The sequence below is a fragment of the Meles meles genome, chromosome 10, assembly GCF_922984935.1.
Source record: "Meles meles chromosome 10, mMelMel3.1 paternal haplotype, whole genome shotgun sequence".
In the NCBI taxonomy this organism is placed as follows: Eukaryota; Metazoa; Chordata; class Mammalia; order Carnivora; family Mustelidae; genus Meles; species Meles meles.
Genome location: NC_060075.1, coordinates 41,363,409 through 41,391,008, shown reverse-complemented (window position 1 = coordinate 41,391,008; position 27,600 = coordinate 41,363,409). Strand labels below are relative to the sequence as shown.

Here is a 27,600-nt window from a genome sequence, read left to right as displayed (position 1 = left end):
GTCTGCCATCTGAAAGAGATCTTTCAGATCTCTCTTTAGCTACAGCACCAAGTTCAAGACTGTCTTTGAAAGATGAAGAGTAGTTACTCACCAACTTGCAAGTGTAGCTGATATAACAAAGCACTCTCTTTTATTTTTTAATTTGAAAGTACACATAGGGTAAAGGACGTGAACCAATATCCCCCAAATTGTACTCAAATGAAGAACATGTAAATATCAAAGTGCCTACGGATTCCCTCTAAATTCCTGTGAAAACTTCCTCCATTTACACAATCACTGCCCCCCTCCACCAGCAAGAAAGAAAAGCAATAGATCTTTCCTCCGCCTGTATCCTTTATCAATGTGGAAAATAATCTCATTGCTGCTCTCTGTTTTACTAATGCAGAATTTCTTCTACTTGTCTTACTTTATATTTTCTTCTTCCTCTTAGCTTAAGCAGTTGAAATCTAGCAAAAGTGAAAAGGCAGAGTTTGATCTTTGAGTAAGTTCTGGAAAGTAGTAAACCCATCTGACGGCTCCTGAAAGAGCAAGGTGAAAAGATGTTGCATGCGGTGGCTTAATTAAAAAGCCCCAAAGTTCTTTGCCACTCCTTCCACAGAGAGGAAGTTCCCCTGCCCTTTCCCATTGAATCTGGGCAGGCCATATGACAGCTTCAAGCAACTGAGTATAACAGAAGATTCCAGAGAAGTTCTAAGGCTTGATCACAAAGAGCCATGCAGCTTCTGCCTGGCTCTCTTGAAACACTGGCTCTTAGAAAGTGCCTTCTCAGGGAGCTTCCCAGAACCCTGTCACATACTCTGAGGAAGCCCAACCCACAGGCAAAGGCCACATGTAGGCACTCCCGTTTACAGTCCCAGCTGAGCTGAGCCTTTGAGTCATCCCAGTCCAGCAGCCAGACATGCCAGTGATGAAGCTTCCAAATGATTCCATCCCCCAGGTATTTGTGTCTTTCCAAATGAGATTCCAGACATCAAGCAATGACAAGGCATCATCCTTGCTTTGCCGCATCCAAATCCATGACCCAGAGCATCAGTGAGTAGAACTAATCCTTTCCACTGATAATGGGTTTTTATTTTAGGTTTCTAGGTTTGAGGTGCTTGGGGATTCGACAACAGATAAATGGAGCAATGGAGATTAAAAAGAAATGACCATACAATGATCAGTACCATAAATTAGCTGAGATCACAGTGGAAAGAGTGGGCAACCTAGAACCCCATGTCATACACTGTCACTGCCTGAAAACAACTGCAAGCAGGTGGAGGTTAAAATCTCTTTCCTCTGCTCTCTCCCTGGTCTGTCTACTTGACTTTCTTTCTTTTTTTCTTTCTCTTTTTTCTTTGGATCTTTGTTCATACCTATCCCTTAAGTCTGCCCTTGGGTCACTGATTTACTGCTGGGGGGGGGTATTCATTTTTCATGAAAAAAGTATTTATGGAGCATTGTTCTAGACATTAGGATAACAAGGTGAGGGAATCTAACTTTGTCCTTGACCTTGTAATAGAATGTTTTTCAAACTATGGTTCACAACGATTAATAATTACAAAACCATCCTGATGGGTCCTAGCAAACATTTTAAAAATAAAAATAAAGCAGAAAATAACACACTAAAACTAACAACAAAAAAGGATTTCCAAGTAGTATAGTGAGTATTGTTTCACGAATCCTTTATCCTTGGACACAAGCACACGATGTCTACATTGTGTTTCCATCCTAAAACTTTGACAAACATAGTCTAAGAGCTAGACAAAAATAAACCTCATTTCTGATGTATAAAAAATATGAATGAGATTGTGTTTAGGAAATTTGCAATTAAGTTGCTGGCTCTGGAACACACTGTAACAATCACAGAGCCATTCTCCTTTACAGATAACCGGTTTTGTTTTTTACTGTTGTTAGCTTTGTTTAGAAGGAGTGTTCCAGTGTTTCTAGGGCCATTTTTGGTAAACAAGTGCCTGTCTTCAGCATGTGTCACTCATTGTGTATCTGAGCATTACACAGTTAAACGTTTGAGTACTTGAGTCAATCTATTCATTGGTTTAATAGCTGAACTAGAGAACATGGAATTATCATGACCTCTGGCATTTATCCTTGCCTGCAATTCTAGAAGCAGTCATATCTTACCAAACCCAAGCTAGGGAGCCTAAGGAAAAAAAAAAAAAAAGTTAGCTGCCTGTATAATCAGCATGATAGCCTCCATCCACAGTCAGTGGTAAACATTAAATAACATGTCATAAAACCACTGACATCTGAGTAATACTGATGGCAGTCAGTACCTCCTCTCTCCTGCACCCTCTCATTTATGTGACTCAACTTAGACCGGCTTTTTTCCCCCCTTCATCCTGAAATAAGTATATATTCTTCCAAGTCTTCCCTAGAGGAAAAGCACCAAATGATTTAAAATGATAGCTCTCATCCAATTCCCGAACTCTAATTAGGAAATTCTAAAACCACCCAAAAAAATGTTTTTACAGAAAACTTCAGAAAATCTACTGCCAATTTAGTTTGAGTCACTGAGAGCAAAACAGCGGGATAGAGGTGAGATGACATTCCCAGAGAAGGCAATGGCTGGTGGAAGCCCAGTGCCAGGGCTAGAGAGCTCATGAGCAAAAAGGACGATCTGAGGCATGTATGCACGTGTGTCGGGGTGTGTGTGAGGGGGTGTGTTTCAATTTTCATAGGTTGTACTTGATGGACTGAGAAAGGGCTGAGGGAAGCAAAAGCTGTACCACCTCTCATTCCTATCCCAAACAACATCACAGCAATCAAATACCCAAGTGTGCCATATGGCCATCATGCTGTCCATAGCTCAACGCCAGCCTTTTGTCTTCGTTTACTTAATTGGGAAAAATCTAATAGGTCTAATAAAAACTAAATTGTTAATAATATTAGTAATCTTTTGGCTCCTGACTTGAAGAAACTCAAAATGAAAGGTCTGGGGATGAATATAAACCACTCTTGGTGCGCACGTGGCCAGATGTTACAGACTGAACGTTTGTATCTCCCCAAAATTTGTTTGTTAAATCCTAACGCCCAGAATGATGGTTTTAGAAAGTGGGGCCTTTTTGGGAAGGTGGGCCTTTACCTTTATGAATGGGATTAATGTCCTTATAAAAGAGCCCTAGGGAGCTTTCTCTCTCCTGCCATGTGAGGGCACAGTAACAAGATGGCAGTCTCTGAACCAAGAAGCGAGGCCCTTACTAGACATCAAATCCGCCAAGACAAAGGTGCTTCCAGAACTGTGAGAAATAAAATGTGGTTATGTGTAAGCCAGTCTATGGTATTTTATTGTAGCAGCCTGAAAGGACTAAGACACAAGCAAATACAGGATGACCTATTTCAAAGCATTCTTTGTGTTGGTGAAAATTCTGGCTCCAACCTTTACTCTTGGTAACTTGTTTCCACCAGATGTACGTGTAATGCCAACTGCAAACAGTTGCATTCAGTGGTTTACTGGTTATTGGAAAATGGGTCACCACAGTGGAGTGTGACTATCACAAGCTTCTCCTTCATTTAATGAAAAAGACTGTGGGGGGTAGAGAGTACCAACAAGGTTCCTAAGTCATGGGCCATATTTTCCTTTACGGAAACGCTTAAGTATTTATTTACGCCTAGCATTCTCTCTGCTCTCCTGTGACCACTGCTTCCTCAGAGCCAATCATCTGAAATAAAGAACTTGAGATGGGTGAGCCACATGAATATTAATGGATCCCCACGGTGAGATAAAGTAAAACGCACTTTCTCGGAATTGAACTATCACATAATTAAGGGTAAATTATCATTCATAACTACAGTTCGATTCTTAGAGTTTGTTATTTGCTACAGTAAAAATAAGAATGATAATATTGACTTGGAAAGTGGATTACTAGCTGATTATCTGTACAATAAAGATTTATTTGTATAACATACAAATATTATAGTACAGTGGGGTGGGGGGCGCTCTTATTTCTCCCTCCCCACGACTATTGCTGTGAACTGGAGATAAATTCCCAAAGTTGATCCCTTTCTCTCTTTGGCTCATGTATTCCAAACAGGGAGTAGAACTTTAATCCATGAAACTGGTTTAATTATTATATGAAACTTCATGAATCTTCCAAAAATTTTAATTGATATCCAACTAAATATAGATGGTGGGGGCGGGGGGTAGAAAGACAGAGAGAGAGAATGTATATACTGTACTTTTTTTTGGAAAAGATAATTAATAAGCTGTGGGGGACCAAAAGCCAACCAAAACTTTTTAATACTGATTTAAGACTCTAAGAGAAGCATTAAGATTCATTTACTCACCCTACAATTCCTCCACCGTGAATAATCTGAAAGTGTATGTGCATATTCTGGTAATTGCATTAACCAACGTCATACATAATTTATCAAGAGACTAATTGTACTTTCTATCTTGCAAAGAAAACTGCATCACATTAAATCAACAAACAGTCCTCAAACACCTACTTATTTTGTTCAAGGACTCAGGTGAGACACTGTGGCGGGGATCTAGAGGTGGATTTTGGATTGTGAGGCATTTCTAAGCCCACGGAAAAGAAAATACAAATTAGCACACGCATAGTTCAACATCAGTCCAAGGCAACAGCAAAGAGATGCAGGTTCTGATTAGCTAACAAATGAACTTAAGAGACAGTAACCGAAAGCAGCAATGATTCTGGATAGCAGTAGAGAAGAATGGAACAAATTTACAAAAACTTCCAAAATTGGGGTTAAGATTATCTCAGGCAAGGGGCACCTGGATGGCTCAGTCGGTTAAGCATCTACCTTGGGCTCAACAAGGTCCTGGGATCAGGTCCCCCTGTGGGCTCCCTGCTCAGCAGGGAGTCTGCTTCTCCCTGTGCCCCTCCCCACTGCTTGTGCTGGTGCCCTTTCTTCCAGCTCAAAGAATTTAGGATTGGTAAGGAGAGGTCAGCTGGCCTGCAGTGATGGTTATTTTAATAACACCGTTTCCAGTCTGTGTTTGTTGCTAAGAGTCACCTCCCCAGAAGCAAGGAGTATGTCATTTCCTGTCTTTATCCCTATCACCTCTCCTGTACTTGAAACACAATGGGAGGGAGGGGCGGGAGAAGGAGTAGGATTAAATTCCAAGAGTAAGCTTTATTTGGAGAACACTAAGGCAGTTTGTCTAAAGTGAGGGAACAAGAGAAACACAGCAACACTGAACATGTTGCCTGGGGTTAGACTGTGATGCACACTGATGGCCAAGTGAAAGAAGGAAGGAAGTCGGACCTCCTTCTCAGCAATAGTGGAAACCAACCAGAATGAGGCCCCCAATTCAGGGAGCATCCAGACCTACGAGCCAATTCAAATTCATAATGTGGGTTTTCATCATAGGCAGGAATCAGAGGAAAGATTCAGAGGCTCCTCCCACTTCGAGTGGTAGCGTCCCAGTATGGCACGGGGATCACCCAGACTTGTTAAAAATGCTCAAACCCCAGTCTTGAGCTACTGAATCCAAATCTCTAGATTTGACACGTGATCTACATTTAAATATGAGAGCTGCTATTCTGGAAAATGAACATATCCCGGGGGGGGGGGGGGAACAACACACAGATTTACTATCTAGAGAGTAAAGCACTACATATTATACCTTAAATACACTAAAACCATTGCAATGTATACCTTATCGGACAGATTTTACGGTGTATGAGTCAGATGTTTAAAAAATAAAGCAGAAGAGTTCAGATCCTACTTAAAAGATTTTTTTTAAATGTGTACTGAATCATATAGGTCCAAAAATGCAGGGCCAAGGTGATGATTCATCAAGTATGATTCAAAAATCAAATTCCCAATAATCTATCCAAACTTGACCCCATCAGTGAACCACTGGTGTCAATCTAATCTACCACCAGATGGAAAATTCTACGAAATCAGGCACTTCATTATCTTTCTCACCTCAGGATGTTTAACCGTCAAATCTGAGCAAATAAATTTCACCCTCTTGTACTCCTATGCCCCGATCTATTACAGATTTTTTCCTACTTATTTTCCAATGAATATCAGTTAGAAAATTTTTACATTCTAAATTAGGAGTACCCAAAAGGGAAGTTAAATTGGATATGTTAGTCGGGTAACTATAAGTTAATGTTTTATCTGGCTGGGCAAATCAACAAATTCATCAAGAATTTATCACTGAGAAAATAAATAAAAAGAGCAATTTTATTTAACAGCAATGTGTTATTATTAACCTTAGCCAGGATAGCAAGGAGGTTAATAGATAGCAAGCATTTCAAGAAGATCCTTATCTGGTCCCATTTTCTCCTTGGAATCAAGAGTGCCACCTGGCATTTGATGTCAGTCTCTAGATATATTTCCAAATACCCTTGCATTTCTTTCTTCTCCATAGTAACAGGTTTTCTGATCATTCCTAACATAGGCTGACCACTCTTCCCATACGGTGCATTCAGACTAATCACTGGGGAGTCTATAATCCAATCATTTATAATTTAGCTTAAAACCCTCTAAAGGCTCCCCGGTGCTCTCAGAATACAATTTAAAATCCCAGGGGCACCTGGTGGCTCAGCTGGTTAAGCATCCAACTCTATCTCTGCTCAGGTCTTGGTCTCAAGGTTGTGAGTTCAAGCCCCATGTTGAGCTCCACGCTGGATGTGAAGCCTACTTTTTACAAAGTTTAAAATCCTTATTATGGCCTGATAAGGTCTTGAGAATTGAGGCTTATGCAAAACTCCCTAGATATGACTTGCGCATTTTATTTTTTTTTATTTTTATTTTTTTTTTAAGATTTTATTTATTCATTTGACAGAGAGAGAGATCACAAGTAGGCAGAGAGGCAGGCAGAGAGAGAGAGGGAAGCAGGCCCCCTGTTGAGCAGAGAGCCCGATGCGGGACTCGATCCCAGGACCCTGAGATCATGACCTGAGCCGAAGGCAGCGGCTTAACCCACTGAGCCACCCAGGTGCCCCAACTTGCGCATTTTAAAGGCCTCCCCTGCCACCTTTGTCTTAGATCTCTGCTTAAATGTAGCCTGCTTCAGGCTAAATTAGGTCTGGATGCTTTCATCTGTCCCTCGTGACACTTACAATTACAACTGGTTAATTTGGGGTAAATACGTATTTGTCTGTCTTCCCTTCCGGATTTTGAGAATCATGAAAGTTGGAACTATCTTGAGGTCAGCGCAGTGCCTGGCACAAAGGGGAAGTCAACACGAGTTTTTTTTACTCGAATACATGCACACATAGTTGATGCTGTTTTTCCTCCCCCACATGGCTGTTTCTGTTTGACAGGTGTGGATTATGAGCTGGCAGATCCAGTACCATGGCCTGTCTAGTAGAGTCCACTGCTTTCCGAAAGCTGGTGACAGGCGTTCCAGCAGCCATTAGGGCAAGGAGCATCCGTAACAGAAGTCAGGTCCAATCACTAGTCACAAAAGGAAGAACTCAGCAGCGAGACACATGTGAACGTGGAGTCTTTAACAAGTCCACAGCAGGCAGCGGGTTGTGAAAGAAGACAAGGGAGAGAGCAAAGGGGCAGCACGAGAGAAATGCTTGGAGTCAGGAGCCCCAGGAGAGCTGGAGGCACAGGGCAAGGTGAAAAGCAGGAGCATTTTTCTTAGTGTTCCTGCCTGCTGAGAGCCAGGCCCCGGGCACTGGCCCAGGCCTGCAGGTGGTGGCCCGTGCTGGTCACAGCTGGCTGAGGCATAGGCTTGCAAAGGCAGCAACAGTGGCTTCCGATGAACAAATCCAGAATCTTGTACCACAGGCAGCAGAAAAGGCAATGTAATGTGGCTGGGTCAGGAAATTTACAACATTCCTGGGCTCTGGTTTGCTCAAATTAAGATGCCAATCCCAGTGAAAGTTCTTTGATCAATTTAAGTAAAGGGGCAGGACTGAAAAGTGCCAGCGGGTCCTCTCACAGGGGTGCAAAGACGGAACACAGAAAGCAGAGAGGGAAATCAGGATGGGGAGCTTCTCCCTCCCCACCTCCTCTGACTCCCTCAGGGCCCTTCATCTCGGAGTACCCTCAATCCTTCCTGCAGGATGGTTTTACTCTGTGCCTTTATGGCTCAGTCCACCAAGCCCCATATTTATAGCTTGAAGGAAGATGTATCTGCCATCGAATGTGATTCCACAGGACTTTCCTGTTCCAGTGAACGCCATCATCCAACTCACCTCACAATTTCAGATTCTCGGAAGAGAATGCATGGGGGCCCAGCTAGGGTAAGGTGTCAGCTCCTGGTGCCATTAGCTGCGGGGCAATAGGAAAAGGACACGTGGCACCAGGTCACAGAGCTGCTCCTCCCAGAAACCAGGAGTAGGACAGCTCCCCAGGAAAAGACATGCCTCAGTCCGCTCTATATTCTTTATGGTGGTGGTGCTGGTGGTGTTGGTCTGTGTATGTGTGCTACTTTCTTCAAGGAAGAGCACATTCCAAACATGAGGCTTCCTTAAACTATTACACTTAAATACAGCCTTTGGATTTATTCTCCCTGGTTAACCCTGCCTTGTAATGATTTTCAATGACTTTCAAATATTTCTGACCCCCACCCAAGGGAAAAACTAAGACTATCTACATGTTATCTGTGAATGTATGAGAAGCAAATATTTCACAAAACGACACATATAACAGACTGTTACTTTTGTACTCTCTTATACACCATTCTTAAAGCTCTTCTGACTAAAATGATTTCCTTCCCACTAGTGAGTAATGATCTACAGTTTGAAAATGCTACTATTAATTCTATTGTTCTATAATTTTATTAAAGTTTTACATGTTCACATTATACTTAAAATAGAAGAAAGTTCCCCAATCTTTTCTCAGAAATACCCCCAACCCCACAAAATTTTAGCCACTTTTAAAAGATGAACCAAGTTGGCGTGAGATGTCTAGTGCTTAAGGACACCAACATGAAACAGGAAGATGAGGTTAACACGAATGTCCTTACTCTCTCCTTCTATTAGATAGCCTGTGTCCATCACACAAAAAGGAGCATGTTTGAAATAAAAATTCCCCAAGGCATATGTCCAAATTTGAATTGTTTTCATCATGGCATTCTTGAGCGAGGCACACGACAGCCATGTTCTGTTCTGTGTAGCAACCAAGAGTGACATGTAGCCCTGTGTTAGCTGAGCCCGTTCAGACGTGCCATCCACCGCCTCTGTAGAAAGCTGACTATCCCACACAGAGATGGAACCGGTTCCCTTGGGCTTACTAGCATTACTAGCCTTGTCCAAATGGAAAAGCAGCTCTACTGGCGAGGTATCTACTGGTGAGGAATCTCTCAGACAAATACTTGGTTCAGCAATGCTGATCAAATTGGGTTACTGGGTCGAAGGTGTATGTAAATTCAAAGGCTTTCTGGAGGACCAAGAGCTGGTAGAATGAGGACGTTCAGCAGAGGAAACTGGGGAGGTAAAATGAGAGGACGGAAAGATCTACTTTCATCTCCGGCGCCAAGAGCTGACGTGCCTCCCAGTCATGGTTTGGCATGACGAGAACTGCCGAAATGCCTGCCTGGGTCACAGAACAGCCTAAGAGCGTGGAATCCTGGCTCTGGAATTGGTCTTTCTGGGTCCAGTCTCAGTTCACTTACTTACACTGCTGAGCCTCAGTTGTTCCCTCTATAAAATGGAACGTGTAACAGTAAAACCTGGTTCTCAGGCTTCTTCTGAAAATTCAGTAAGACAAGCAGTCCACGTGAGGCTCTTGGTGGAGACAGTTTGCCACACAGTAAGCATCTGACAAATATTCATTGCAGTTGCTCCCTCCAGCCAAGTAAGTCCTCAGCTGGCTTGCCAGGGTGCTAAGACTCACAAAGGGAGTTCGGTCTTTGAAGGAATGTATTTCCCAAATTCAGGTCAGACATAGTTATCCTGCTCTAGGATCATTTTGTTCCATCTTTCCTTCTATAATTACTTGGTTCTCTCATCCCCTTCCTCAAAACCTGTGGCCATTTCAAGACTCTCTCCTCTACTAGACCTTGAGATCAAGAGAATGGAACATATTCTTCTCACTAAGGTCTTTGTAGAGGCCAGGTCTCAGTGCAGGATAACTGAAATGAATTCCACAGCATAATTAAGTGTCTCCTGACTGGGCAGGACATACAAATCCCAGGGACACACTCCCTATCTGTCCAGCTTCTGGGAGGCTCCAGGCATCTGAGAACTGAGAGCACATAGGAAGTGAGAATGATACAAAAATGACCTCATTTCCTTCCCAAAGGTTGCCAATGCCAGCTTTGCCCAGAAAGCCCAAATGAGGCATGTTAATCTCTCTTACTACACAGTAAGAATACATCTAAACAAGATACTGCCAAGGTATATTATGATACTTCATACATTTGGCAACAGGTGGTTAAAGGTAGAGTATATAGTATACTAATGGTGGCCTTCACCATGCCCCATGGTCTCTGCATGCTTAGGGGTAAGGATGATCTGGCAGCTTTCCTAAGAAGAATGGCATTACTGCAATACTACTACCTTAGACAATCATACAATCCATACCAAAGGCAAATGAAAATGTACTATTTTTTTTTCATTTTATTTATTTTTTCAGTGTAACAGTATTCATTCTTTTTGCACAACACCCAGTGCTCCATGCAAAACGTGCCCTCCCCATTACCCACCACCTGTTCCCCCAACCTCCCACCCCTGACCCTTCAAAACCCTCAGGTTGCCCCAACCTCCCACCCCTGACCCTTCAAAACCCTCAGGTTGTTTTTCTTTTTTTTTTTTTTTTTTTTAATTTTATTTATTTATTTGACAGATAGAGATCACAAGTAGGGAGAGAAGCAGGCAGAGAGAGAGAGGAGGAAGCAGGCTCCCCGCCAAGCAGAGAGCCCGATGCGGGACTCGATCCCAGGACCCCGAGATCATGACCTGAGCTGAAGGCAGCAGCTTAAACCACTGAGCCACCCAGGCGCCCCCCTCAGGTTGTTTTTCAGAGTCCATAGTCTCTTATGGTTCGCCTCCCCTCCCCAATGTCCATAGCCCGCTCCCCCTCTCCCAATCCCACCTCCCCCCAGCAACCCCCAGTTTGTTTTGTGAGATTAAGAGTCATTTATGGTTTGTCTCCCTCCCAATCCCATCTTGTTTCATTTACTCTTCTCCTATCCCCCTACCCCCCCATGTTGCTTCTCCATGTCCTCATATCAGGGAGATCATATGATAGTTGTCTTTCTCCGATTGACTTATTTCACTAAGCATGATACGCTCTAGTTCCATCCACGTCGTCGCAAATGGCATGATTTCATTTCTTTTGATGGCTGCACAGTACTCCATTGTGTATATATACCACATCTTCTTTATCCATTCATCTGTTGATGGACATCTAGGTTCCTTCCATAGTCTGGCTATTGTAGACATTGCTGCTATAAACATTCGGGTGCACGTGCCCCTTCGGATCACTATGTTTGTATCTTTAGGGTAAATACGCAGTAGTGCAATTGCTGGGTCATAGAGTAGTTCTATTTTCAACATTTTGAGGAACCTCCATGCTGTTTTCCAGAGTGGTTGCACCAGCTTGCATTCCCACCAACAGTGGAGGAGGGTTCCCCTTTCTCCACATCCTCGCCAGCATCTGTCATTTCCTGACTTGTTAATTTTAGCCATTCTGACTGGTGTGAGGTGATATCTCATTGTGGTTTTGATTTGTATTTCCCTGATGCCGAGTGACATGGAGCACTTTTTCATGTGTCTGTTGGCCATCTGGATGTCTTCTTTGCAGAAATGTCTGTTCATGTCCTCTGCCCATTTCTTGATTGGATTGTTTGTTCTTTGGGTGTTGAGTTTGCTAAGTTCCTTATAGATTTTGGATACTAGCCCTTTATCTGATATGTCATTTGCAAATATCTTCTCCCATTCTGTCAGTTGTCTTTTGGTTTTGTTAACTGTTTCCTTTGCTGTGCAAAAGCTTTTGATCTTGATGAAATCCCAATAGTTCATTTTTGCCCTTGCTTCCCTTGCCTTTGCCATTGTTCCTAGGAAGATGTTGCTACGGCTGAGGTCGAAGAGGTTGCTGCCTGCATTCTCCTCAAGGATTTTGATGGATTCCTTTCTCACATTGAGGTCCTTCATCCATTTGGAGTCTATTTTCGTGTGTGGTGTAAGGAAGTGGTCCAATTTCATTTTTCTGCATGTGGCTGTCCAATTTTCCCAGCACCATTTATTGAAGAGGCTGTCTTTTTTCCATTGGACATTCTTTCCTGCTTTGTCGAAGATTAGTTGACCATAGAGTTGAGGGTCTATTTCTGGGCTCTCTATTCTGTTCCACTGATCTATGTGTCTGTTTTTGTGCCAGTACCATGCTGTCTTGATGATGACAGCTTTGTAATAGAGCTTGAAGTCCGGAATTGTGATGCCACCAACTTTGGCTTTGTTCTTCAATATTCCTTTGGCTATTCGAGGTCTTTTCTGGTTCCATATAAATTTTAGGATTATTTGTTCCATTTCTTTGAAAAAAATGGATGGTATTTTGATAGGGATTGCATTAAATGTGTAGATTGCTTTAGGTAGCATAGACATTTTCACAATATTTATTCTTCCAATCCAGGAGCATGGAACATTTTTCCATTTTTTTGTGTCTTCCTCAATTTCTTTCATGAGTACTTTATAATTTTCTGTGTATAGATTCTTAGTCTCTTTGGTTAGGTTTATTCCTAGGTATCTTATAGTTTTGGGTACAATTGTAAATGGGATTGACTCCTTAATTTCTCTTTCTTCAGTCTTGTTGTTGGTGTACAGAAATGCAACTGATTTCTGTGCATTGATTTTATATCCTGACACTTTACTGAATTCCTGTACAAGTTCTAGCAGTTTTGGAGTGGAGTCTTTTGGGTTTTCCACATATAGTATCATATCATCTGCGAAGAGTGATAGTTTGACTTCTTCTTTACCAATTTGGATGCCTTTAATTTCTTTTTGTTGTCTGATTGCTGAGGCTAGGACTTCTAGTACTATGTTGAATAGCAGTGGTGATAATGGACATCCCTGCCGTGTTCCTGACCTTAACGGAAAAGCTTTCAGTTTTTCTCCATTGAGAATGATATTTGCGGTGGGTTTTTCATAGATGGCTTTGATAATATTGAGGTATGTGCCCTCTATCCCCACACTTTGAAGAGTTTTGATCAGGAAGGGATGCTGTACTTTGTCAAATGCTTTTTCAGCATCTATTGAGAGTATCATATGGTTCTTGTTCTTTCTTTTATTAATGTGTTCTATCACATTGATTGATTTGCGGATGTTGAACCAACCCTGCAGCCCTGGAATAAATCCCACTTGATCGTGGTGAATAATCCTTTTAATGTACTGTTGAATCCTATTGGCTAGTATTTTGGCGAGAATTTTTGCATCTGTGTTCATCAAGGATATTGGTCTGTAGTTCTCTTTTTTGGTGGGATCCTTGTCTGGTTTTGGGATCAAGGTGATGCTGGCCTCATAAAATGAGTTTGGAAGTTTTCCTTCCGTTTCTATTTTTTGGAACAGTTTCAAGAGAATAGGAATTAGTTCTTCTTTAAATTTTGGTAGAATTCCCCTGGGAAGCCGTCTGGCCCTGGGCTTTTGTTTGTTTGGAGATTTTTGATGACTGTTTCAATCTCCTTACTGGTTATGGGCCTGTTCAGGTTTTCTATTTCTTCCTGGTTCAGTTGTGGTAGTTTATATGTCTCTAGGAATGCATCCATTTCTTCCAGATTGTCCAATTTGTTGGCGTAGAGTTGCTCATAGTATGTTCTTATAATTGTCTGTATTTCTTTGGTGTTAGTTGTGATTTCTCCTCTTTCATTCATGATTTTATTGATTTGGGTCCTTTCTCTTTTCTTTTTGATGAGTCTGGCCAGGGGTTTATCAATCTTATTGATTCTTTCAAAGAACCAGCTCCTAGTTTCATTGATTTTTTTCTATTGTTTTTTTGGTTTCTATTTCATTGATTTCTGCTCTGATCTTTATGATTTCTCTTCTCCTGCTGGGTTTAGGGTTTCTTTCTTGTTCTTTCTCCAGCTCCTTTACGTGTAGGGTTAGGTTGTGTACTTGAGACCTTTCTTGTTTCTTGAGAAAGGCTTGTACTGCTATATATTTTCCTCTCAGGACTGCCTTTGCTGTGTCCCACAGATTTTGAACTGTTGTGTTTTCATTATCATTTGTTTCCATGAATTTTTTCAATTCTTCTTTAATTTCCTGGTTAACCCATTCATTCTTTAGAAGGATGCTCTTTAGTCTCCATGTATTTGGGTTCTTTCCAGCTTTCCTCTTGTGATTGAGTTCTAGCTTCAGAGCATTGTGGTCTGAAAATATGCAGGGAATAATCCTAATCTTTTGATACCGGTTGAGACCTGATTTGTGACCCAGGATGTGATCTATTCTGGAGAAGGTTCCATGTGCACTAGAGAAGAATGTGTATTCTGTTGCTTTGGGATGAAATGTTCTGAATATATCTGTGATGTCCATCTGGTCCAGTGTGTCATTTAAGGCCTTTATTTCCTTGTTGATCTTTTGCTTGGATGATCTGTCCATTTCAGTGAGGGGAGTGTTAAAGTCCCCTACTATTGTTGTATTATTATTGATGTGTTTCTTTGATTTTGTTATTAATTGGTTGATATAGTTGGCTGCTCCCACGTTAGGGGCATAGATATTTAAAATTGTTAGATCTTCTTGTTGGACAGACCCTTTGAGTAGGATATAGTGTCCTTCCTCATCTCTTATTATAGTCTTTGGCTTAAAATCTAATTGATCTGATATAAGGATTGCCACCCCAGCTTTCTTCTGATGCCCATTAGCATGGTAAATTGTTTTCCACCCCCTCACTTTAAATCTGGAGGTGTCTTCGCATCTAAAATGAGTTTCTTGTAGGCAACATACTGATGGGTTTTGTTTTTTTATCCATTCTGATACCCTGTGTCTTTTGATTGGGGCATTTAGCCCATTAACATTCAGGGTAACTATTGAGAGATATGAATTTAGTGCCATTATTAGCCTGTAAGGTGACTGTTACTGTATATTGTCTCTGTACCTTTCTGATCTACTACTTTTAGGCTCTCTCTTTGCTTAGAGGACCCCTTTCAATATTTCCTGTAGAGCTGGTTTGGTGTTTGCAAATTCTTTCAGTTTTTGTTTGTCCTGGAAGCTTTTTATCTCTCCTTCTATTTTCAATGATAGCCTAGCTGGATAGAGTATTCTTGGCTGCATGTTTTTCTCGTTGAGTGCTCTGAATATATCATGCCAGCTCTTTCTGGCCTGCCAGGTCTCTGTGGATAAGTCTGCCGCCAATCTAATATTTTTACCACTGTATGTTACAGACTTCTTTTCTCGGGCTGCTTTCAGGATTTTCTCTTTGTCACTAAGACTTGTAAATTTTACTATTAGGTGACGGGGTGTGGACCTATTCTTGTTGACTTTGAGGGGGGTTCTCTGCATCTCCTGGATTTTGATGCTTGTTCCCTTTGCCATATTAGGGAAATTCTCTCCAATGATTCTCTCCAATAGACCTTCTGCTCCCCTCTCTGTTTCTTCTTCTTCTGGAATCCCAATTATTCTAATGTTGTTTCGTCTTATGGTGTCACTTATCTCTCGAATTCTCCCCTCATGGTCCAGTAGCTGTTTGTCCCTCTTTTGCTCGGCTTCCTTATTCTCTGTCATTTGGTCTTCTATATCACTAATTCTTTCTTCTGCCTCATTTATCCTAGCAGTGAGAGCCTCCATTTTTTATTGCACCTCATTAATAGCTTTTTGATTTCAACTTGGTTAGATTTTAGTTCTTTAATTTCTCCAGAAAGGGCTTTAATATCTCCAGAGAGGGTTTCTCTAATATCTTCCATGCCTTTTTCGAGCCCGGCTAGAATGTTCAGAATCGTCATTCTGAACTCTTGATCTAACATATTACCCATGTCTGTGTTGATTAGGTCTCTAGCCTTCGGTACTGTCTCTTGTTCTTTTGTTTGTGGTGATTTTTTCCGCCTTGTCATTTTGTCCAGATAAGAGAATATGAAGGAGCAAATAAACTACTAAAAGGGTGGCAAAGACCCCGGAAAAATGCGCTGTAACCAAATCAGAAGAGACCCCAAATTGTGGGGGGAGAAAGGGGATAAAAACAGCTTCTGAAAAAAAAAGAAAAAAAAAAAAGAAAGAAAAAAATTTAAAAAATAAAACAAATAAAAAATATAAAAAAGAAAGAAAAAATATATATATTTAGATGAACTAGTCAAAAAATGTTAAAAAAGAAAAGGGTAAAAGTTTAAAAAAAAATTTAGCAGAAGAAGAAAAAAGAAAAAAGAAAAAAAAATTGAAAAAAGAAAAAAAAATTGAAGTAGCCGCAAGACTAAAGAATCATGGGGAGAAAGCCATGAGTTCCGTGCTTTGCTTTCTCCTCCTCTGGAATTGCTCTGCTGTCTTAGGAATTGAATCTGCTTTCTCCTTGATAGATGAACTTCGTCCTGGCTGGATATTTTGTTGATCTTCTGGGGGAGGGGCCTGTTGTAGTGACTCTCAAGTGTCTTTGCCCGAGGCGGGATTGCACCGCCCTTACCGGCGGCCGGACTAAGTAATCGGCTCGGGTTCGCTTTTGGGAGCTTCTGTTCCCTGAACGCTTTCCGTAGAGTTCCGGAGGACGGGAATGAAAATGGCGGCCTCCCAGTCTCCAGCCCGGAGGAGCCGAGAGCCTGGGGCCCCACTCCTCAGTGCGCCCCCAGAGGACAGCACCCAGTCACTCCCGTATCCCCAGCCTCTAGCCACACTCCGAGCTCACCCAGCCCGCGACCAGTTCAAGGTAACCCCGAGCTGAGAGTTCAGTCCCCGGCTCTGTCTCTGAAGCCGGCTTCTCCGTTCTAATACCTGCAAGCTCTCCGACACTCCGACACCCCCGATCCTTCTGTGACCCTGCGGGGCCTGGGGCCACGCTGGCCCCGCGTGGGCTTCACCCCGGTTTAGCCCCTGGAGCAATGTCCCTCAGTGGAACAGACTTTTAAAAGTCCTGATTTTGTGCTCCGTTCCTCCGCCGCTTGCCGGGAGCCGGCCCCTCCCCCCGCGGTCTATCTTCCCGTCGTTTTAGATTCACTTCTCCGCCAGTCCTACCTTTCAGAAAGTGGTTGATTTTCTGTTTCTAGAGTTGCTGTTCTTCTTCTCTTCGCTCTCCCGTTGGATTTGTAGGTGTTTGCAATGTTTAGATAAGCTATCGAGCTGATCTCCTGCTACCTGATGTAGTCTCAGGCTGCTACTTCTCCGCCATCTTTCTGAAAATGTACTATTGACCAGTGATAGCACAAGAGTCAGGAACCCCAATTCCCAACTCAATCAAAAATCCACATATAATTTTTGACTCCCCCAAAACCGAGCTACTAATAGCCTGCTGTTGACTGGAAGCATTACCAGTAACGTTAAGGAGCCAATGAACACATATTTTGTATGTTATATGTATTATATACTGTGTTCTTACAATAAAGCTAAAGAAAAGAAAGTGTTATTAAGAAAATGATAAGTTAGAGATAATACATTTACAGTAACTGTACTGTATTTACATTTAAAAAAATCTATGTATAAGAGGACCCATGTAGGTAAAACCCATGTTGTTCAAGGGTCAACTGTACTTTGCTAATCCCTTGGGAGTGGAAGACTACCTACTACAACTTCCTCCAAGTTATCCTCTTAGGGAGTAAAGAAGCCACAGACTGAAGCTATGATCACAGGCTGTAGCCTCCTGTATTTATTTTCTTGAGCTGGTTACCATCAGGATCACTGGCCTGGAGTCCATAGAGAAAAGGCATCATGAACAAATTAGGCCCAGGCAACAAGGATTGAGGGTTTCCAGAAAGTGATCTAGAAAGTTTTGCAGAAAGACCCACCTGGGTCCAAGCCTCAGCCTGACCACTACCCAAGTGCGTGACCCCAACAACCTGTTGCTTGACCTCTCTCACTGTAAAATGGACACAACAACACACGCATCACAATGTGCTGAAATGTTTAGCACTTGCTCTATATAAAACTCTTTTGGGGAAGACAAGTTCCACTGGAATACTTAAAGTAAACATACACTTCACAAAAATAAGTAAGTGGGATATGTCAAACTGAAGAGCCTACTTCATAGTAAAGGAAACCATCAACAAGATGAAAAGGCAACTCATGGAAACATATATCTGATAAGGGGTTAATATCCAAAATATACAAAGAACTCATACAACTCAATGGCCAAAAAACCAAACAATCCTCTTAAAAAATGGGCAGAGAAACTGAATGGGCGTTTTCCCAAAGCCATACAGATGGCCAACAAATACATGAAAGGTGCTCAACCTCACTCATTTTCAGGGAACTGCAAATCAAAACTATCAAAAATGAGGTATCACCTCACACCTGTGAGAAAAGCCATCATCAAATGTATAAATAAGTGTTGGCAAGGATGTGGAGAAAAGGGAACCTTCAGACACCACTGGTGGGAATGTAAATTGGTGCAGCCAATAGAGAAAATAATATGGAGGTTCCTCAAAATTTCAAAAATGAAACTACCATATGAACCAGCAGCCCCACTTTTGAATATTTATCCAAGAAAATGAAAAGAGGCCATCGAAGAGACACGTGCACTCCCATGCTCACTGCAGCATTACTCATGACAGCCATGACATCCTTAGTGTCTGTCAACACACGGATAAAAAATAAAATACGATGGAATATTACTCAACCATGAGAAAGAAGGAAAGCTTGCCATTAGCAGCAACATGGATGGACCCTGTAGGCATTACTCTAAGTGAGGTAAGTGGGACAGAGGAAGACAAATACTACATGGTATCCCTTAAGTCAAACTCACAAAAACCAGGAGTAGAAGAGTGGTTGGGGCGCTTGGGTGGCTTGGTCGGTGGAGTGTCTGACTCTGGGTTCTGGCTTGGGTCATGATCTCATGGGTTGTGACATGGGGCCCTATGCCAGGCTCTGCACTCAGCGGGGAGTCCACTTGGAGATTTCTCTCCCTCTGCCCCTCCCCCCACCCAAGCTCCCTCCTGCGCATGCGTGAGAGCGCATACGCGACTCTCTCTCTCTCTCTCTCTCTCTACTAAATAAATAAATCCTGAAGGAAAGAAAAGTGGTTGCCAGGAGCTGGAGTGGAGGGGGCGTGGATAGGGAGACACTGGTAAAAGAGCAGAAACTTTCAGCTACAAGACAAACAAGGTCTGACTCTAAGGTAAACTGTGATGACTACAGTTGATAATGCTACATTATGTAACTGAAATTTGCTGAGAGAGTAGAACTTAAATGAAAATAAATAAATAGGAGAGGTGATAGATGTCTTAATTATATGGGGGGATCCTTTCACAGTGTATACATATGGTCAAATCCCCATGACGTACACTGAAATACCTACAATCTTATTTCTCAATATACTTCCATAAAGCTGAAAAAAGATAGACAATTCATTTTTTATTTTTTATTCCCACATCCCCCGCCCCCCACCCCGGACATCACCCTGAAATATAAAAGTTTCTGGGGCAGGATCTGAATTTGTGAGTAGCTGACTCGTAACATTCTATAAGGCATTTGTATGCGATGCTATTACTGAGCCCTGCGCAACAACACGACAATCTCGCCCACTGCACTGAAAAACCAAAGTTAATGACCCAATAAGAAAATGAAGACTATTTTGGAAAATATGCTTGGGTAACATGAGAAACGTAGGGGAGGTGCCTTCCTGGGGCTCTTAGAATGAGAGTCCCAAGCACCCATCTATCAGTCACAAAATGTGTTAGCTTGTCGAGCCTGGAGAATTTTTCCTCTTTTTTAAAATTACAGGTGATATTTTATCTCTGACAGAGGGAGGGAGACCACCTCATAGCCAAGAGAAAATCAGTAACTAAGAAGAACATGCATAAGTTTCAAAAATTAGTCACTGGTTACCATGGTGATGCAAATATTACCTAACAACTCACTGGGCTATAAGTAACCAAGATGATACTAAATACATTACTTCAAGATGGAAAATGGGCTCTATTTATAGGAGCACTTGCAAGGAACTAGACGGACCTAACACAGGCTGGAGGAAGCCCTGATTTGTCCCTGTGTCCTGGGATCCGAGGTCCCTCTCCTGCCCCATGTCAAGTGGAGCTCTGTGTCCCATGCACACACAGCTGTGCCCAGGAACAGCTGCGGGAGGAAAAGTAATGACATTTTATTTACAAACAAAGGGCAATGAGTGGGAGGATGAGTCTTCTCACTCCCTAAATGCTTCACAGAAGAAGAATCTCGGCTAGTGCCCACTGAAGATGACCAGACTGGGTGCCAGACTTAGGTGGCCATCCCTTTCAAACTCACCATTAACAGTTTCCTCAGGCAATGCAACATTTTCTAAAAAAGAAATGACTGGGATGCCTGATAAAATAACAATTTTCCCACAGTTCTAAGGAATTTTAATTTTCTGAGTATACATTAATTTTAATTAGAACAGAAGCATAAATATTATTTGAATTTTTACATTATTCTAAGAATTTGCTGCACACAAATACACTCCTAAGCCAAACTTAGTACATAACTTGTGTTGATGATGCCCTCTGTGTGGTACTCAGGGTACTGGTACAAAAAAGCAGCCTGAGATCTGTATTCCTCCCCATGGCCCTGGGGTTTCCACATTAGAATTCCAGGGAGGCTCTAAAAAAATGCAAAATCCTAGGCCATATCCAAGGTCGATTCAGTCTGAGTCTCTGGGGGTGGGATCTGAAAACGTACATTTCTGACAGGTTCTCCCTTCAAGCTCATCGTAGTAATCTCCAGTAAACTAAGGTCTCCTGACAATGAGGACAGAAGATAGGACAAGCCCAGGGCACACAGCCAATACAGATGAATCAAAGGCAGGGATATTTTTAATGCCGTGACTTTGGGTTGTGGCTTCACCACAACCCAGGGGGATAACCCGGCACAACATACATGTATTGTGTGTGTGTATACAATACAAGGATTCAAAAACAACATAGGTGTTGTGCTGTGATCTATCCTATTCAATATATTCTCATTTTTAATGCTATTGCAGCCAACAAAATTGATATCACCACCCACTATCTAGTGATATTCGAAAAACCTTATTCTAACTTCTATTGCCCTATAACTGCATCTCTTAATAATTTTTACACTTTCTCATATTATGCTCCAAATAGCAAGCTTTTCCAAAAATACCCCAAAAAAGTTGCAATATTTGAGTTATCTCTAAAAGGCGAACCAAGTTGAAACGAGGCAGAATTCTGCTTAAAGATAGCCACAGCAATACATTTAGCAGCAAACAGTTAACTTATTTATTTATATCCTCTTTATCTCACAAAGCATAGCGCACAGAGCACATAAATGCAGGATAGAATAAATGGAAAATATTGAGAAAATGAAGCTGAGGGAAAATAAAGACAGGAAACTAACTGTTTGTGGAATGAATCAAAGGAACAAGCAAAATTAAACATAACACAGGCCGGGAAATCTAGTCTACTTGTTTACTCTGAGCTTTCTGTCAATTAGTATGAAGAGGAAAACCTGATCAGTTATGAAAATTCCGGGATCCATCTGGGAAGAACAAAGCAATTTCTAAGAAGGATTTCCAGACCTCTGGCTATACTCCATCTGGGCTGAACTGAAGAACACCCCTCAGACCCCACCCCCCAACACACACACACAAACACTCCTCTGGGGAGAACAAGTCCTATTCCAGAGGAATGGAAACCTTGTCATTGCCTCCTCCTTGCACCACCACTTACTTCACAGATAAATTCACAGTCACTCTAGGGACTGCTCATTGGGAGGAACAAAGCCTGGAGCCTGAGGTCACCCAATGTCCCCTCCTCCAGGAACACTTTGTGCTCACTTCTGTCCCAGCACTGGCCACCTTGTTGTAAAGAAAACTGTTCACAGGGTTGACCCTTCTCTCCCCACCATGCCCCACAAGGCTATACAGTTCCACGAGGACAGGACTGGCTCTGTGTATTTCGGTGAATTCTCTGTAACACTGAGCTAAATGCTAAGCTCTTCAAGAAATTCCCAAAAGGCACAGTGACAGAAGCACCAAGTCTGGACTTCCTTTTTTGATTCTATCATTTACTACCCCTGGGATACTGGCCAAGCCATCGGACTTCTATGATTTCAGTTTCTTACCTGTTAACCAAAGCCAGTATTGTGTATAACACAGGTTAGTCTTGAGGAAGAAACCCACAAACAATGGGACTGGCCCAATTCCTGGCACACAATAGGTGCTGAATTAATACTAGCTTTCTCTTCTCCTATCGAGGATCTCCCTAAGACCTAGTTTTTATTGCTGCCAGAACCACTGTAGTCTTCACCCACTCCCTCCCTCTCCTTCAAGCTTCTTAAAGAATAAAGGAAAAAAAAATCACCCAAGAAGAAACCAAGTTCCCAGGAGCCATAGAATACTCCATCCATGTCTACACAACGCCACCTTTGAAATGGTTTCTTGTCACTGTTTCAACTACTGTAAATAGGACTTAGAGACCGTACTTCAGAAAAAAAAAAAAAAAAGTCCGAGAAAGGAGTCATTAAACCATCAAATAAATGATTTCTCCAGAGAATAAGAAGAAAAATTTTAAAATAATAATAATTTTTTAAAAAAGAAAAGAAAAATAATTAGTAAATTCACTGTCCGATGGCAAGGGCAGTGGCTAATGGAATGTTGCCTTGTTGATACTAAAGCAGCATTGTTTGCTCTGTACACTCTATTTTCATGGACCACAGAGATTTAAAATTTAGAACACCATGTTTCATCTAGTCCTGAACAGAGGAAATATCAGTCATGCTTTCATTTTTTTTAGGTACGAGTGTCCCCGATCAAACAATGTGGTTGACCTACCTTTTCGGTGATGTAGAAGTTTGAACTATCGGCGTGCTGCAGGGCAAAGTACTCATGGTTGGCAAGGGACCACCTTAAAAACAGAAACACGAACTGATGAGAAAAACAAACGATGGTCATTTTCATTTCTACAGCATGACACAGTTAGATGAATGAAGCATCCTGCCCTTGAAATTGGGCCCACACCCAATACACCCCACAATGTGGTGCCTGAAGCAAGAGGACACCTGCCTGACCAACCATTTCCTATGTGGATGATCTTGGTCTTCTTGGTCATGTTCCATGCCTAGTTCTGGAATATTTCATCTTTAGGGCTTTGAGCAGGGGCATTTAAACACAAAGTTACATTCCTCTCCATTTTGAAGGCATGGAGCAGAAACAGGGAAAACAACAGAAATGAAAACGATTAAATTTTTGGTAACTGTTTCATTCCCACTGCTTCTGTGTTCACCATCCCCCAGTCAGTATGCTTGCTGCAGGTGGAAACATTCCGATTAAGTACCCCGGGGTCTTAAATAAACTCCAAGTAAGTAAAGACTCGCTTCATAATTCTGCTCTGAAAGCAGAAAAACCTCATGAAACTTCTCTACATGCTTCTCCTTTGGATTGTTAGGGCAGCCAAAGACAAGGAGGAAAGCCCTAATACTGGGAAGATCCTATGGCCGCCAAACCACACACGGGCTTGTCTTTTAAAATTCTTTTATCTTCTATGGGAACCTAAATGGTCCTCTAGATTTCTATCAGATGAGGTGTGTATTTAACCTCAGGAACTTCAGACTGCTCCCTGCTGGGTAGGATGAATGAACCACAACTTTTCAAAATAAATAAAAGCCATCTCAGCGTGCATACCCCAGCCATTTCACACTTTCTGCTCTTTGAGGAACAAAAGTAATTTTTTGGTAAAAGAGGGCATGTAGGGGCATCTGGGTGGCTCAGTGGGTTAAGCCTCTGCCTCTGGCTCAGGTCATGATCTCAGGGTCCTGGGATCGAGCCCCACATGGGACTCTCTGCTCAGCGGAGAGCCTGTTTCCCCCTCTCTCTCTGCCTGCCTCTCTGCCTACTTGTGATCTGTCAAATAAATAAATAAAATCTCAAAAAAAAAAAAAAAAGAGGGCATGTAAATCTTACATAGCAATTCATAATGTCTTTGGGCAGGTCAGGGAGTGGCTTAGAAATAATATTTTATAATTGCTCAGGAATCTTTTATTAGCTTCTCAATTTGTGGACTGAAGCAACTCCGATGAATCCTAAGTCATACTTACCCATCACAGACTTCCTTTATTATTGCAGACAGTGGTTTTTTCTGCAAAATAGCAAAAAAGGGAAATGCTGTTAGTTTCATTTCACCATTTTAAATAAAAAGAAGAAGAAGCCTAATAAAAAGATATCTAAGTAAGGAGAATTTACATTTGCTATTCTTGGCTGTTGTCAATAAGTCAGTTATTTTTCTCAAAGTATAATCTACTGCCATCACCACCAAATACATTAATGATTTACTGCCCTCGCGGCCCTCTTTTCAATTCTTAACGTTATTAGTTGAACAAAATATGCATCATATTCAACTTAGCTGCTTTAAAATCAAGATGAAAACACAGGCGCTAGGGAAGCCCCAAGGTCAAATGATAATGGCAATTTCTTGGGATTAGTACATGAAGCTGGCAACAGGCAGTTCAGCTTTATGCAAATGCGCTTCAATTCATGGCAGTTTTACGAGAACGTGTGGCAAATGGAATATGAGGCATTGCGAAACTGTTCCTGTAAAGTGCACAGAATTCTTCTCCTAACCATGGCCCGGACCAGTGCCAAACCGTGCAGCAGCTTGAGCTGGACACACTTGAGTAATGAGATGGTGACACCATGTGCTGCGTATCAACTGGCCGGCTGACCACAGCTGTGCTCTAGGCCCCAGAGCCACAGCTGTGCTCCGCCTGCCTCCGGAGGGAAGGAATGCGGCAGACACACACACACACACACCACACACACACACACACACACACACACACACACACACACACACACACCCCTCACCCAGGGAATGTTGAAACTTCTCTACTTTGGATGCAAACAGACCCAGTCTGTCCCCTGGGGTGGGTGGCAGTGTGTCGACGGAAAGAACAAATCACAGACAAGAAACAAAGGGGGAAGAAAAATCAAAGAAATACAACACATGGTCTTAGATTTTCCGATACAAACATACAAGCTGTCTACGTATAAGCATGTTCTGCTTCTGTCCCTCTTGAAGGGTAATGTGGTATGGGGAAAGGAATTCTCAATCAAGCAGCACGGTTTCAAATCCTAGCCCTGCTCAATTGTCTGCCATGTAACCTACAATTTCCTTAATTTGCTGAACCTCAACCAATTTATCTGTAAAAAGGGCATAGGACCTATTCACTTCTCTGGGCTGCTGTGAGAATTAAATTACATGGGAATTAATACAAAGAGCAAAAAGTTCGAAAAAAGACAAGTTCTGGTTTCTTACCCTCTCATATCACAGGATAAGTTCCATCTTCTCCTTATATCCTTGCCCTTGGACACAATGCTACTCTATTTGTCCTGTTGGTGAATTATGAACACTATTCACCGTCCTTTCAAAGGCCGCCCAGCCCCAACTAAAAGCTCCAGCTCAGTCCATGGTATTCCTCCAGTGAACTCCCTCCCACCACAGTCCTGGTCTCTGTGACTGAGTCCATCCCCATGTGATGAAAAGAATGGCTGACTAAACTAAAAACCCAGTGGGGAGAAGGGGCCCCTAGAATCACTGAGGGGGAAAGGTACTGGGGGATCCTGAGATCCTGAGCTGGTCTCCTTTAAAATAAGATGAGAAACAGAGATTGGGGTCTACAAATAAACTTACACGTTGTGTAAGCCAAGGGCTTCTCGAGAACTTGCCCGCTGTTGACGGCTTTAACAGTGCGCTGAGGGGCAAAGGTGTTCTCACAACCAAACAGCAGAGGAATTTGAGGAACAAAATTCTGCCCAGAAGACTAGGACTTAGTGTCTCCAACTTCCAGAGCCTTCTCCAGGCTAGTTGTGTTTCGGGACGACCCGCCAGTCCCAGCCCCCTCCTCTTACTTTTTGACTCACAACTGAAACCTTGTATCACAGGGCAGGATGTCAGCCTTAAGTTATACTGTGGTAACAGATCAGACCAAGAGAACACCTTTGCTGAAGTAGAAGGTGCCTCCTTGCTGAGGTGTCAGAGAGGAATTTCTTAGATTTTTCTTTCAGGTCTGATTCACATATTTGGAACCAAATCTGAGAAGGCAGCAGTCTATGGGCTACTATTATATTTAGAATAGTCTTCACTTGGCTGTATGAAAAGAGTACAGACCATGGAGGATCTCAGATTCATCAAAGATTCCAGAAAAGCTCTAAACCACCGATGAAAAAGGGAATCACAGTTAACTGAACATAACGTACCCATCACGCACATTCACCGCTTAAAATGCATGTTATGTGAGGGCAGGGGCTCGCTGTACGCCCCACTTCCCACACCTGCCCCCTCCATTCTTCTTGCGGTTCCAAGGAAGCCTTAGCCCTCACCACCCAAAGCTAGTTCCAAGGGCCTTTCAGTCCTCAGCTCCCTCAGTGCAGCCACCTTATCCGACACTATGACTACTACCTTCTTTTAAAACCCTCTTTCCAGAGCTCCGATGGGATTTCCTTTACTTTCGTATGGTTTTAACCAGTAAACCTTCAATAAAATCCAAGAGAGCCTTCATTGTTTCTCTTTTGCCTCTGGGTAACTCCAAATTTCTGGGTTTTTCTCTTCCGCTTTTACCTAACCAGTCAGTTCCTCATTCACTTCAACCGCCCGAGCGTATATATAGTTCTGGTCCCAAACACTGTCTTGCAGATCTCTGCCGGCTTGCTGGATACAGCACTGAACTCTCCTGCAACCATCTTACTGATGACACAAACAAAAACCATCGCTCTCGCCCATCAATCTGCCCCAACACCAGCCTGACCCCAAAGGTCCTCCACCCCCACTGATGTCTTGCCCTCAGGGCACCATTCTGCTGGGGAGCAGGGAGCCTCCTCAGTCCTCATTCCTTCACCGGACAGGAGGGCCTGGTTCCAAGGCTCTGAGGCATTTTCACATCATGACTTCTCACCTCCTAACTACTCTTCTAAAACACAGACACTCCTCATCCCAACTCCTTCCCCCAGGCGCATCAGCTCTAGCTCTGCCTCCCAAGGCCCAGCGCCATTCTGGAGTACCAGCCCTTCTTTACTAACCACTCACCACAAATTTTCAGTCAAATGCTTTGCCAGCGCATCAAACTCATTCCCATCTTCCATGACTTCCGACACTCGACTTGCCTGCTTTGGGCAGTTTTTTCACATACGTGTCCAGAGAAATTCGTCTTTGCCTGCCCCTTTTCTTTACCCTGTTTTGTGACACACACCTTTACACTGAGTCTCATCATTAATTCGTCCACAACTTCTCTCCCCTTTATTCTTTCCAGACCTCACTACCACCTTTGTTAAGAGTTCTCAGGATGCCATCACCAGATCCTTGCAAATAAGTCCCCACCTCCCCAGTTTCTTTGTTTTTTGTTTTTTGTTTTTCTCTCCAGCCCCTACAAGGACCATTATCAGACAAAATTGGAATTTTCCTACAAACTTTGCTCGGGTCACTCTTCTCGCTCCAATTTCCTCTACAGAAACCAGTGACCATCACCATTAAATCCCTTAATTAACTTGTCATCTGAGGCCTCCCACAATCTGGGCTCAAGCAGTCAAACCTTCTACAAAATGTTGTACATGTTGCCCATGCTTCCAGATTCAGATTCACCAAAAATATCCCACTTCCATACTTTCTTTTACTTTACACCA

The 27,600-nt window shown here is 42.4% G+C and overlaps 1 protein-coding gene across 7 annotated transcripts in view; it reads right to left on the bottom strand.

Annotated features, from left to right (window-relative positions):
• Positions 1-27,600, bottom strand: part of ELMO1 (engulfment and cell motility 1) — a 533,506-nt gene that overhangs the window by 385,771 nt on the left and 120,135 nt on the right. For all 7 annotated transcript variants that reach the window (XM_046020713.1, XM_046020712.1, XM_046020719.1 and 4 more), the window contains 2 exons: positions 24,024-24,064; positions 22,762-22,834 (listed from right to left, as the gene is read on the bottom strand). In XM_046020713.1, coding sequence (XP_045876669.1) covers positions 22,762-22,834; positions 24,024-24,064 — 114 coding nt within the window. The remainder of the gene's footprint in view (positions 1-22,761; positions 22,835-24,023; positions 24,065-27,600) is intronic.